Below are 13,556 nucleotides of genomic sequence, written 5' to 3' on the forward strand. Positions count from 1 at the left end.
CAGTGCCAGCTATACGGACTTATACAGCTCTGTACGCGCTAATCTGGCCGAAAAAGGCCTGCTGTTCGGTAGATTTTGTGTATAACCCTGTATAACTCACCCAAGAGTGCCAAGCTGGCTTCAAAATCCACTTTATAGAGTTCAATGGTGTAATTAGTTGAAAAAGTGACGAATTTAAACCTAATCAAGTTAAATCTGTACTGTATACACTGGAACAAGTCGTGATTTGTGCTGACTCAATCCAGCGCTGGCCGGCTTGGAACCTGCAAATATCATCAAAAATCAAGGATCATGGCGAGCAATAGTGACAATGCACTCAGGAGGCAATACAACAGTATCTATATTATAAACAACAATTAATCAAACTTGCTGCTGTAGAAGTGATTCATCAAAGCATTTCAACTGTTTCATCTGACATACAATCTATGTACTCTGATTCATTTCATGGATTTTAATTTACCACTCAGTTGTTGGATTCTACCTTCTACCTACTGTGTATTAAGAATATGATATAGATGAATGCCAGTACATTCATTGCACTGATTGATTGGCTGAGAAGTAATACTGATATTCGTGAATCTGAAGCAATACATATCATAAAGATTGAGCAGAAGGTTCTCATATTTTTGTATATTACAACACAGCGAATGAGCTATCGGAACACTGCAAAGATATTTCATCATTCATTAGATACAATATTCAAGTAAATACAAATGATAGAATACTCATCAAATTGATGTTATACTAATAACTTGTATAAAGTCTTTCATGAGGGTTTGGAATTGCTCTGTGTACTCTATGAGCATTATGTCAAGATGCTTGAATCCTCAATGGAATATAGCAAGAAAGCTCTTAATTCAAATCCACAATATTGACTTTTCTTCAAAGGATGTATTGAAGTTCTAGATAGAATTCATTTATCTATTTCTATTTCTTTGAATTAGCAATCTGTATGATGAAATTGAAAGAGATGGATATCTCAAAATGTTCTTACTGCCTGCGATCACGATATGAACTTTATATATATCTACTCTGAAATGGAAGGATCTTCTCATGATAGTAGAGTTCTTTCACAGGCACAGAAAAGGAATCAATTTAGAATCACATTATCTGACTGCTACTTTTTAACAGATGCTGACTATTTATAGAAATTCAACTTGATGTTAATTTCATATTCAGAAATTTGATATCATCTAAAAAAATGAGAAAAAGCGAATTCTCAATCTATCAATGCTTCAGAGCTATATAATCTTCGCCATGTGAGCTTGCAAGATGTAATTGAGTGTGTGTTTGAAGTGTTTAAACAGCGATTTCAAATCTATGATCGATGTTGAGATGAATTCTCTATAATAACTCAAATTGACCTGGTTTTTGCATTAGCAGTGGTTCATAACTTCATGAATCACTATAAAGAAATGGATGAGCTTACTCAATATAATGAGAATTCTGATATATGTATGTATGTATAGGTTTAACGTCCCGGAGAAAACACGGGCAGCGCCCGTGTTTCAGAAGCCTCCCGAAGGGCATGGAGACGTGCTACGCTAGAGAGATTTCTATGTACACAGAGAGAAAAAACAGAATCCAGGTGGCAACTCTTGAGAAGACTCAGCTCATTGCAAAGAATTTTTCTGAGCTGCGCATCCACTTCTGGCCCGACGTATAGCCATTCATAGTGGGGCTATAGTGTGGTTCCCCGAGGGGACCGCCGCTGCCGTACCTGGAAGGCTTTATAGTGAGCAGAGACGGATACCTCTCTCAGTTGATCAGAAAGCTGTCTGTGCTTCTAACATCAGAAGAAAGACAGACAAGATAAATAATGAAGGAGAGAGCACTGAAGAAGGTTGTGATAGGAAAAGAGTAGAGAATGACAGAGAGAGCAAAGAAAAGAAGGAAGAAGAAGCATTTGAGCCGATAGAGACAAGGGCAAACGAGAGGAAAACAAAGCACAGTACGCGTAGATACAATGCCGGCAGTCAAAACCATATCAGCTGAGTCAGACACGTAGACTGTACTGATTACACCACAGCTAATTGAGATAGATGAGCCTAGTTGTGCTATCTGTACTGTCTGCATAGACTGTGATGTCTCTGGCAGTTGCACTAGCTACCGTGGGTGTACTCAGCAGGCCGGCCTCGTAGAACTGCTGCGGGGGTTGAAACAAGTTAGTGAAGTATGTGGCCACACTAATAACATCACTGACAGAGAACACCAGCAATAGTACGTGATAAACACTTAGAGAACAACTTACTTAACATCAGAATATTTGAAAAAGCTCATTTCAACAAAAAAGAGAGGAAGAAAAAATGAAAATTTTATTGAATTAGAAATAAAAAATCACAGCAGAAGAGCAAAGAGTTTTAATGATGATCAAATTAAAAAAAAAAAAAATTTTTCAAAAAAAAAGGAATTCTTTTTATTTCTCTACATGTAACCTCTAGTGATCAAAGAATCCATCAATTCTACCTTATTAAGAAATTGATAACAATGTGTATACAAGCTATTGAGGGGACGCGATCAATACACTGCTATCAACAAACAACACTTACAATATAGAAATGCAAACATCTACTAGCAAGCAATCTATACAATTGCTAAGAGCAGCTCTTATAAAAAAGAGGGGCAATTATAATGCACTCATTTATTATTTTCTTATTATTATATTATCTTTATTTATATTTTTATCTATTCTTATCTCTTTTCATTATACTCTTACTATTGCTATTTCTATATATATATATATATATGAATATATGTATTTTGCACATCTTCTTTCTCTTTCTTTTTCTTTTTAGTGATTAATTATATTATTACTATTACTACTATAATTACTATTATCTTTTACTACACTATATACTATCTTCTACTATTCACTCTTCACACTGTCATCACCCCTCACAAGTACTCACTAATAGATTATTTTATCACGAGCCTCTCAATATATTGTATTGCTCTCGCGTAATTAATTTAATAATAATGAATGAACGTTATTCTTCTACATAACCGTAGTACCCTCTAACATAATTACAAATCATATGCTCAGAGTAATTTTCATCAGAAAGTTTAAGAAGAAACGGTTCATTCTTTTATGAAAATTGTTGAGATTTTTATAAATTCTTCAAATTATTCAACTTTGACTTTCAATTATATAATTATTATACATAACGTAGTTAATCGATAAGCGAGCGAGCCACATAAGCAAGCGAGCCACTTCCCACTTGCCATACAATAAGAATGCTCTTCAAGTCCTGAATACAACCCAAAATTAACAAACTGATATTATCAATTATTTCCTGTACGCTTAGAGTATGTACGGGTAGTATGCCCAATAATCCCACATACACTACACTGTGGTGCTGCACGTCTTCGTGGTTGGGACTCAGCAGCCTCAACCACCCCTATTTCCCGTTCATTGATGCTTCGTACGCGATCCAAGCCTTCTTTCACCCCCAAAGCTCCCTCTTGGGCTACATATATACGGCCTCTTTCTCGCTTTCTCTTTTATTTAGCATTTGTAGCCCTTAACTCCCTATTTTCAGCTGCTATAATAGCAGCACTATGCATTGCCATTTGACATACCTTGACCAGCTGATTTAGGGCACGATCAGTTGGGTTGAGTGGGCTCTGCGTACGGTGCTTAATATATCCTTTAACTTTCTTAGTCTGCTGCTCTAGCTGGTGTATATTATGTGGTGTAGCAATGGCCCAGGAGGCCTGAGAGCTATGAGAGGTCCCAGGTGGGGTGGGGGTATGCATTGTGGTATTAAGGCGCGAGAGAACCTGCTCAGGATTGTATGGAACCAGTCCAGCTGCCCTGAAACTGCTCTTGATGTTGTTCTCAGTCAGAGCCTGCATCTGAGCTGCAGGATATAGGGCCAGAAACTCCTCCTTGTCAATATGATTGATCCCAAGCCGCATCTGATTCTCCACCTGTCGTCCATATGCAGTTTTTAATGGGGAGAAGCACCCAACATCCAGTGGCTGAAGAAGATAAGAGGAATGTGGTGGCATGTAGAGAGCAATGATCTGATTCTCAGAGCAGAATTGATCAAATTCAGCTGAGGCATGGCTTCAGTGCCAGTCTAGAATCAGCAGTCGGTATCTGCCCTTTGTACGGGGTAGAGTCTCCTTGTTGAACACCTCTTTCAGCCAGTACAAGCCCAGCTGGTCAGTGGTCCAGCCATTCTCACTGACTCCAATCACCCAGTCATGCGGCAGCCCTTCAGTCTCATACCAAGAGGACTGATGCATCTTTCCCTTGAGGATAATCATTGTACGGAGAGCCCAGCCCATTGCATTGACCCCAGCAATAACAGTCATCCATTCCCGATCTCCAGGCTGTACAAGCTTGGGATTCCTAGCTCTTTCAGATCCAGTCACCACTCTGACAGTCCCAATAACCCCCATCTGAAAGCCTGTCTCATCAAAGTTGTAGATATCTCTTCCAGAATCCCATACTTTGCAATGGTGTTTTGTACAAGCTTAAACCACCCACGGATAACCTCAGGATCCTCACATAGTGCACGTTGATGGTCGTACTTGCGGGAGAACTTGGATTTCAGCTCTTCATAGCGATTGACAAAGTTTCGTACCCAGCATTCACCCACTGTGGGTGAGGGGTTGATTCCTCGACTGGCAAGAAGGAGATTGGCCATTTCTCGTACAGCTGCAACCCGGGGTGGCTGACCTCGCTCATCCATGGCTAGAATCCATTGAACAAGTGATTCTTCTTCTGTAAGGCTAAGTTTTCGGTTCTTTGGGGGAATGTCCACGCGTGCTGTACGACCAGAGACACGGTGAGTGAGGGTTGAGCGAGGGACATCATACAGCTTTGCTGCAGCTCGTATGCTTGAAATTTGATCATTTTTAAGTGCTTGAATGGCTAAAAGAAGCCTTCCTTCTTGAGCAGAGACTTTATTTCTTTGAGTGGTTGACATTTTTGTTGAAAAGCATTCTTGTTGTATGGCAGGTGGGAAGTGGCTCGCTTGCTTATGTGGCTCGCTCGCTTATCGATTACGTTAACTATTTTAACACTAAATAAATAATACCGGATAAATATTCCTGCGCTCCCGATCTAGAAACCCAACTCTGAACCATCTCCCATCTCTCCAACAAGAAGCAGAACTATCAGCTGCATTCATTATCTCTGGTTGTATTCTCCTCACCGACATCATGCGGTTCCTTACTTCCATACCGAAACGACTATCTAATTTCGCAACCAGCCGCACTTGTGTCTATCGCTCTCTACATACCAAGCAGGCAGAATTTATCACCCTTGACTATAAAGGGTCCCTCGTGACAGAGAATGTCAACGTTGATTTGGGGCATGCCCACGAGGCTTTCACAATGCTCCCAAAAGAGATTGGTTATGCTTTCCGAGCAGGCATCCACTCAAACAGCAGATCTCTTTCTGTCGATTCATTGGCGAGAGACTCAGACCAGTGTCCCCTAACTTTCTATCATGGTTCTCGATACTTTGCATATGGTAAGTCATGTCGGCAATTCTGCGTTTCCTAAATAACACCCAAGTTTCCAGAATCGTTACCATATCCTCGGCTTGTAATTCCTCAGGACCTTCCACGTCAGTCTGATGCCAATACAAGCCCCGCCACTCTCCATACCTTTGGAGCTACTCATACCATCACACTGGACGGGACTTTCGATGGTAAGGCCCAATCAAGTATGAAGCTTTTTTCCGTTTGCTTACTCCAGCCAGCAAAATTTACAAATCAGCTTCGAGATTCTCTCCGTGATCTGAAGGGGCCTCTTGATGAGCTCAAAGACAAGTAGGACTGTGACAGGAATATTTATTGAAGCACCAGCACAATTTTTTTGGTGGCGATTGTATATAGGTTGATATAAAATTCAAAGCCTCATGGTTGTCATTGATGTACGTATAGCAGTTACCCGCCCAATAACTCTGCCGTCAGTGACTTGCGTGGCTATGTCCGTCCATTCATACATGAAAAATGATCCATTGGCAGAATGAGATTAAAAAAAAAAAAAAAAGAGAAGATATAGACATGACAGTCACAACATATACCCGCCTTAATACTCGATTGTCTCATCCCGCCATGCCAAAATATCTTGAGTCCAGCTTGCTATGGGAGTCGCAACACTCTCGTAATAGCTGCCCAGCTGTTCGCCGGTCCATTGATTGGTTGTAACCGCAACGTGAGCGTTTGCAATGCCTTGATTGACACTATCATGAGCCATTGGAATATCCTGCAGCTTATAACCGTTGACCCTCAAAAACATGTCGGCTGCTAGGAGAGCAGCTCTTTTGTTGCCGTCCATAAAAGCGTGATTCTTCATAATCTTCTCGGATAGATTGGCAGCTAGCTGAAAGATATTTTCCTGCTGCGCATAGTGTTTGACATTCATTGGAGATGCGACTGCTGATTCCAACATAGCCGATTGGGTCGGCCCTACATTGGCAATTGACGTCTTATAGAGGCGTATAACTTGTTCAGCAGTAAGAAATCGGAACTTTTTCGTAGCCACAGAGGTAGCCATTCTGAACGAGCAAGATGGTGCGAGAGGATGAAGAGTTTCAGCTTGATGGAATGAGGTATCTGGAGAGCGGTTGATTTAGAGAGAATTATAAGATTTTGAAGCCTGACGCTGGATGATCCTTTGGGGTTATTATTCAATGGATTTCAGAAACATTATCACCATCTCCCGTTTCTGCCACCCAGCTTGGGCTATGACTCGTAGTTAGGCAGACATCACTCAGTGAGTAGGCAAAATGGCAGCCTAGTCGCGAGCCTGTGCACTGCCTACCATCCACTATCAGACGAATCCCTGGCGGGGGCAGGAAGGAAATGGAGCCCGGGAGCGCCCAGAAAGCATTTCAAGAAGACCTAGATAGGAATTGATGGGGCGGGCGACACTTTAAAAGTTGGTATGCGTCGTCGTACCGTTTGCCTCAGACGAAACCGCCCTGGACTCTATCCCCATCTTACCGCCTTCTCCCCTGCCACACATCTTGGGAATCACGAGCGCAAATCTCTTGAAATGTCCTTCCTCAGGCTGCCTGACCAACCTCCACCTGAGATGATGACATGCCCGATATTCGCAGGAACAAGATACGGGCAGCAATATCTCCATCCTTAGGGATCTCCATTAGGCGACCTTCTCATGATGCGTGGCGGCGTTCACGTCTCAACTAACGGATACTGGTGCATATCACGCATACATTCGAATATCTACGTAGTAGTACAGTTATTCATTTGCACATAAGTAGAGTATGGCAGAGATTTTGAGCTTCACCCAAGACATACGTTCTAATCCTACGTTATTCACTAAGAAAATGCATACCAATAATTACATGTACCCGATTCACTCAAGATTAAGCAAATTCCCGATCTCGTTGCCTTCCTTCAGAATCCGGCGGGCCACTTTGGCATCGACTCCCATGTCCTCCTAAACCAACATCTCCAGCAGTTCGGGAACCAAGACCTCCTGGGCATACACCACAGTCCCATACTTCGACACCACACTATCGATTCCGGCCAGTGAGTCGATGGCATCTTTAAAGTGACACACGACATGCGCTGAGTTGAGGGGAAGGTCAGTGAAGAGGTTCCTCGGTGGGTTCGCGGGGTTAGGTTTGGGGGGGGATGTTTCTTCACTCACAGGAGCTCATGGCCTCTAAGGCCATAGTAGCCAGTGCTGTGCAGGACACTCCGGGAGAGGATCTTCCTGCCATGCTTCCGCACTTTCTTGTGCACGACACTCTTGTAGCGGGAGCGGTACCCGGAATCATCGAGGATCCGGCGCAGACGAGGATGGAATTGAGTCAACCGATCATCGAGGCGGTCCCACGCAATGATGGGATAGTGAAGTCGGGACCACTCGCGCCGCGCGGTTTCCTTTCGGTGGTTCTCGCAGAACCGCAGCTGGTCGCGGACCCGCATGCGATTGTTGGCGGCATTGAATGCGCTGGAAGCCTCCACCGAGACGACAAAATTCCACACGGGCACCATGAGGCCCACTTTTGAGGACGGAGATGGTGTGCGGGCCTTCCCATTTGCCATGCCCCGTTCTTCTGCTGGTTGGAGTTGTCCCCCGGGATACCGAGTGGAAATTTCGAAGGGCGTGGGCGGCTTAGATGTCGGAAGGGGCTCACCGGCTGATGCACGACCTAGTAGTTCGCAAGAAGAGCAGGGCATCAGTACCGCATGCAGCACACCTCCTAAGCATCATTTTTCAGGCTCACGTCACACATAGCTGAGGGGTTACAAACGGGGATCGGGTGGGCGCGCTTACAGTTCCACTCTTGCCTCCGCTTGTTGGTGGGGGGGTTGCTTGCGTGCGTATTCTGAAGTTTTGTGTACCATCGCTGCCGCAAGGAGCCGAGTTGTCTGTGTGGAAACCGCTCCTCGATCTCCGTCCAGGAGAAGCCGTCCTGCTTCAGGGCCACCAGGCGGGCCTCCTCCTCTCGAGTCCAGCGACGTCTTCTCCCGCCCAGGCCCTCGACCTCCCGCTCGTCGTAATCCCTTTCGGTGTCAGCCGCGGCTGTCGTCTCGCCCGCGAGATCTGAGGCGGTCATTGGACGGCGCATGACTATCTCGAAAACGACGTGGGCCACCCTAGATGACAGCATCACAGCTTCCCCTCGGGTCAACAACGGCAGAGGGCAACTGCGCGTCTCGTCACCAATAGGAGGTCGGGAGTGGGCGTAAGTGTCTGGTCCATGATTTGTGTTCCCGGGGGGCGGGTAACGGTCCTTCGCAGTCGTCGTTCGCACCCTGCAGTCCTCCCGTTCGACACCTTCACGACCTGCAGCGGCTGCTGCTCTTGGGATCCGAAACCGGGGACGACGCGACGCAGGGCTGGATGGCTGTGTGGGAAGCCTGCGACGCTTCGAAGGTGGTTTCATTGGGCCATCCTCTTCGCTGCTCGCGCGGTAGTCGCCATCCGTATCGTCGGAGTGTGCGCTCGAGCCACCCGTGTCGGACATGGTCGTGTCGTCTTCGACACGCTGCACCGGTTTCCCGGGGAGCTTCCAGTCCTGGGTATCGGGGACCTCACGCCTCGATCGTGCACGAGTCTTCTGTTGGCGGGTCCGGAGTCGGTTGCTTAGCCCATTCTCGTACCGCATCGAGCCTGATATGGCTTCTTCGAGGCGATCCGCGATGACCGGCACTTCGACGGCGACCATGGGGTGCATATCACCGGTACCAGCCCGGGGCCGGCGTTGTCTCTTGAGTTGGGTAGAACGCACACCGGCGATGCCAGTGCCGGCTTCGTTACTTCCACCATCCGCCTTGGGAGAGTGAGATATGGATGTTGCACGGCTGGAAGTGTCTCGTTTGGCGGGAGACGTGAAGGTGCTGTCAACAGCGGACCTGTCCGTAGCGCTGTCATCAGAGTCAACCGTGATCGGCGGATTGAAGGGCAGAGGGTCATCAGAACTGCTTCGGGGCCATTCTTGTCTATGCGATGTATCCTGATCCGACCCCGGCTCCAAAAAGCCAGCGTGTGGAGTCGAATCCAGAACGGGCGTTGAACTGCCGTCGCCAGGAAGAGCCTTTGTGCCGGTTGATCCAACCAGGCCGCATTCTACAGCGGGCGAAGGAACCGGCAAGGATTCGTCGTCCTTCTCCTGGCCTCTGTCCTCATCCCCGTCAGGAAAACCTAGGAGACGCCCTGGTGTTAGAAACCGGTCTAACCAGATAGAACAAAAAGAAAGGGAAAGAGAGAGAGAGAGCGGACCGGCTACCCACCGTGAGAACTGTGCCTCTCATCCTGCAAATACCGGCTCGAGCTTTCGACGGCTGCATCACTGGGGATGGGGACGCGGAGAGAATCAAGTCCCGCGAAGAATTCATCAAAATCATTCGGGCGAGTATCCCCTGCCCGAGACTGGACCTCGTGTTGATCTTTGAAGGGGGGGGAAGGCGGAACTTGCAAAGGACGACTGGAGGGAGGAGGACGAGGGGGTAAAGGGTGGGAGAGTGTTTGAGGGCTGATGGAAGGTGCAGGGACCGTCTGGAGAGATTGGGATGCAGAGGGTATAGGGTAAGGGGGTTGATGACTTGCGGGCATGGGTCTTGAAGGGGGGAGAGTCGCGGGGTTAGGGGACTGAGGAGTTTACGAGGCCCTGGGGGGGGATTGGAAGGGGTATAGATGTTCCAGTCGCCGCACATGTTCGCAGAAGAGATGGTGGTCTCGCGTAGTTCGTCGGAACGGCAGTGGTGAAGCCACGGGGGGAAAGCAGACCATTTTATCTACAGTTTTCGCCGCTCTGGCGATAGCTCCATCCTCCCTGTCGCTCCACATAAGCCCCGTCGGCGAGAAAAATCTACACCCGCTGAAAAGAAAACCAACGAGTGTCAGGCTCTCCAAATCAAACATCGTCGGCCACCGCACACGTAACCGCAGAATGTAACCCAAGCAGGTGCGAGTAGCGGCCAGCCACTTCCATCGCCTGTCGGGTGGACGCAGAAGCGGCGCCACAGCCTCCTCCCGTCCCGGTCCAATTTCGCTCGAACGATCCAGGCATGGAAGATGCGAGGACCATGGACGAATCGGATGCGAATCCCCAAAGGAGAGTGAGAACGAGCGGCACACGACCGCTGTGCACACATGCAGCTATAGCCTCGCTTACGCGGCCTCCTCGCGCCTTCGGCCCTGCGACTACCTCCTCTATCACACCATCCTTGCATCTCTACATGGCGTACGCGGCGCAGACACGCTCCGGAAAGCCCAATGCGAGGATGACGGGACGATGCGACTTCAGCTCGCTCGCGTACCATATCGCAGGGATAAACTGCAAGCTCGCCACACCGGAGCTGAAACTGGGGTCCTTCGAACCACGGGCAGAAGGAAGGCCGGAAACACTGCATGTGATCGATCGCCCCTTGTTGTTATTTCTTGGCACGACACATAGGCACCAGCAAATAACAGGTCGAAGAACGAGTCCAAGGGTCGGGGGAAGAATGGCGCCGGTTCAGCGACGCCGCAGTTGGGATCAATCATCCATTGCTACCGGGCTGCACGGAAATGAGGCATTTTTGCCATTGGCCGCTGAGCAGGAGGGCAGGAGGCACGTCCGAAGCATGAGAGAGGGGGTTACAGAGGGACCGGGGGGACTGTGGGTGGGGTTGGCCAGCTGCTGATGGAGGTGATAAGGTATATTTTTTTGTTTTGTTTTTGAAGATCGCATGTATCACTTCAACGCGAGAAGGGAGTAGAGAGTGAAGGAGCAGTAAGAGGAGCGGAAGAAGGCGTAAGGGCAAAGAACACATACGGCGTACGCCGTATGTGGAAAGGAACCCTAGGCGGGTTCGATGCTGCTGCCAATGCCGCAGAGGCCTTCTTCGACCGGCGGCGATCAAATCGGGGTGATGGACGGCTGGGAGGCGGCGAAGAGGCAGTGGGTCGGAGGGGACGAGGCGGCAGGGGCAGAGAAGAGAAGGAAAGGAGATGGATGAGAAAGGGAAATAAGGAGGCAGAAGTGCGTGTGCGAGGGAGGCGGTCGAAGCAGCTTTATATAGTCGCGACAGATGATGTCGGAGCGTAGAAGGGTCGACGGTGACCGGCGGGTCAACACCATGCCCGAACGGGGCGGCGCCAGACCGCATCGGACCGCGCCAGACCACACGCGGACGGCGCCGTCTCCGGCCGCGCGCTCGCCGTCGCATCCTTTACTTTATACAAAGCATACAGAGTTAAGATTGAAATTGAGAGAGAAGTTTGAATTGAGACAATTAAATTTAAAACTTTTATTCAATACAAAAACTGGAAATAAATTCTTGATTGAATATTTGAAAGAATCAAATATTGTTACAAGATTTCAATTGAATAGCTTGATCTGATAATGAATTCAATTTTTATTTTTTATTTTATTTTTTATTTTTTTGTTTCTATGTATTTACTTTAATTTTTGTTTTTGTTTTTATTTTTATTTTATTATTTTTATTTTGAAATTTGTTACATTTTGATTATTTTTGATTCTGATTTGTTTTGAAAAGTTTAATTTGTGAATGCTTTCTTTTCTTTTAATAGCTGTTGTTTTTTATACTCTTTATTTCATTTATTTTAAATTGAATGTATTGATCTGTTGTCATTCTTTTGACATTGTTTCTTAAATTGAATAATTTGAATAATTGTTTGATTTTGAGCTGGAATTCTGCTATTGCATGTATTAAATTGACTTTATATATTAGCTTATTCTTAAGTTGAAAAATCCTGAAATATTTCAGGTAGATGTCATAGTCACTGACTGCATACATCTATAATGGAATAGTAATAATAATAATACAATTTTTCATCAATTATTCTTTTTTTTTTTAAAAAAAAAAAAACAAAATCTTAAGAGGAAAGAGGTAATAAGATTAAGTAAACAGAAGAATTAGCAAAGAAGGGAAGGAACGTCTTTACTGCTCACTCTTTAGATGTCGACACCACGTGAGACTGATGATTGATCTCGATTTCAGTTTGCCTTGTTTGCACAGTTAGTATCTTCGGATATCTACATACTCCGTACACTGAACTGCAAAGTTGGTGGTTGAGGACGCCACGATTCCAACAATGCGATCACTGTCTCGTTCTGCGCTGCGATTATACGTTTGCCCGTCATGCAGGCGTGACCTGCAGTTGGGGAGACGAGGGTTCTCTTCATCTTCTAAACTTCTTCAACGTCCAGATATCTATGACATTGTTTGTGTCGGCGGAGGACCAGCAGGTTTGGGCCTTGTGGCAGCTTTGCGTACGGATATGGCCGTATATATCTCTTGTTCACATGAATCTTACGCTAATTGTCACTTTCCTTTCCAGGATCCTCTCCAATAACCTCGAAGCTTAGAATTGCTCTAATCGAAAGCCAGGATCTGTCGAAATCCAGATCTTGGAATTTAGAACCCACGCAGTTCTCCAACCGCGTAAGCAGCCTCACTCCTTCCTCTGTGTCATTCCTCAAGGACGTTGGAGTATGGGAACATGTGGATGTTGCGCGAGTGCAGCCATACCAGGAGATGAGAGTTTGGGATGGAGAAACGGGTGCCAGTATATCATTTGACTGGTCCCTCGAACCTCAGTCAGCACAAATGCAAAATATCGCGACAATGACGGAGAATTTGAATTTGACCCGCGGCCTAATCGCATGTATAGAGTCATCTGGGGGTGAGGTGTCCATTTTCTCTAATACATCAGTGTCTGCGATTACCAATGGGGAAGATTACACCGATGGCCCGGACCTTTCCTCCTGGCCTGTTCTGACCCTCAAACATACCTCCCCAAATTCAAACCTTCCCCAGCCACCTGCCATTGCTGCTCGCCTCCTTGTAGGTGCAGATGGGATAAATAGCCCAGTCCGATCATATGCAGGTATATCGACAGATGGCTGGGACTACGACCGCCATGGCCTTGTGGCTACTTTGAACATTTCCCCGCCCAGCCAAACACCTGGCCCACCTCTCCGGACCGCGTATCAACGTTTCCTTCCTGGACTGGGAGGCCCAATCGCCTTACTCCCACTCCCCGGCAACCACGCTACCCTGGTTTGGTCTACTACCGTGAGAAATGCAGCGTATCTTAAATCCCTTCCC

General features: G+C 46.7%; 6 protein-coding genes across 6 annotated transcripts; 2 read left to right on the forward strand and 4 right to left on the reverse strand.

The window, feature by feature from the left end:
- Positions 1 to 1,415: 1,415 nt before the first annotated feature.
- HCAG_06048 (predicted protein) lies at positions 1,416 to 2,221 on the forward strand (the record flags this gene model as incomplete). The annotated part of the gene is made up of 4 exons (XM_001538393.1): positions 1,416 to 1,455; positions 1,808 to 1,951; positions 2,043 to 2,173; positions 2,216 to 2,221. The coding sequence occupies 4 exons, from the start codon at positions 1,416 to 1,418 to the stop codon at positions 2,219 to 2,221; spliced, it is 321 nt and encodes a 106-aa protein (XP_001538443.1).
- A 1,222-nt stretch (positions 2,222 to 3,443) lies between these two features.
- HCAG_06049 (conserved hypothetical protein) lies at positions 3,444 to 4,937 on the reverse strand (the record flags this gene model as incomplete). The annotated part of the gene is made up of 4 exons (XM_001538394.1): positions 3,444 to 3,467; positions 3,580 to 4,058; positions 4,191 to 4,384; positions 4,459 to 4,937. 4 exons carry the CDS (start codon positions 4,935 to 4,937, stop codon positions 3,444 to 3,446), a joined length of 1,176 nt encoding a protein of 391 aa, XP_001538444.1.
- Positions 4,938 to 6,048: 1,111 nt separating this feature from the next.
- Positions 6,049 to 6,516, reverse strand: HCAG_06050 (predicted protein; the record flags this gene model as incomplete). The annotated part of the gene is made up of 1 exon (XM_001538395.1): positions 6,049 to 6,516. The coding sequence occupies one exon, from the start codon at positions 6,514 to 6,516 to the stop codon at positions 6,049 to 6,051; it is 468 nt and encodes a 155-aa protein (XP_001538445.1).
- A 909-nt stretch (positions 6,517 to 7,425) lies between these two features.
- On the reverse strand, positions 7,426 to 9,788 carry HCAG_06051 (predicted protein; the record flags this gene model as incomplete). Its single annotated transcript, XM_001538396.1, has 4 exons — positions 7,426 to 7,588; positions 7,639 to 8,146; positions 8,272 to 9,642; positions 9,764 to 9,788. 4 exons carry the CDS (start codon positions 9,786 to 9,788, stop codon positions 7,426 to 7,428), a joined length of 2,067 nt encoding a protein of 688 aa, XP_001538446.1.
- A 738-nt stretch (positions 9,789 to 10,526) lies between these two features.
- Positions 10,527 to 11,530, forward strand: HCAG_06052 (predicted protein; the record flags this gene model as incomplete). The annotated part of the gene is made up of 2 exons (XM_001538397.1): positions 10,527 to 11,101; positions 11,167 to 11,530. The coding sequence occupies 2 exons, from the start codon at positions 10,527 to 10,529 to the stop codon at positions 11,528 to 11,530; spliced, it is 939 nt and encodes a 312-aa protein (XP_001538447.1).
- Positions 11,531 to 12,386: 856 nt separating this feature from the next.
- On the reverse strand, positions 12,387 to 13,276 carry HCAG_06053 (predicted protein; the record flags this gene model as incomplete). The annotated part of the gene is made up of 4 exons (XM_001538398.1): positions 12,387 to 12,423; positions 12,490 to 12,634; positions 12,775 to 13,027; positions 13,241 to 13,276. 4 exons carry the CDS (start codon positions 13,274 to 13,276, stop codon positions 12,387 to 12,389), a joined length of 471 nt encoding a protein of 156 aa, XP_001538448.1.
- Positions 13,277 to 13,556: the final 280 nt, after the last annotated feature.

The sequence above is a fragment of the Histoplasma capsulatum genome, genomic scaffold (genome assembly GCF_000149585.1).
Source record: "Histoplasma capsulatum NAm1 scaffold_7 genomic scaffold, whole genome shotgun sequence".
In the NCBI taxonomy this organism is placed as follows: Eukaryota; Fungi; Ascomycota; class Eurotiomycetes; order Onygenales; family Ajellomycetaceae; genus Histoplasma; species Histoplasma mississippiense.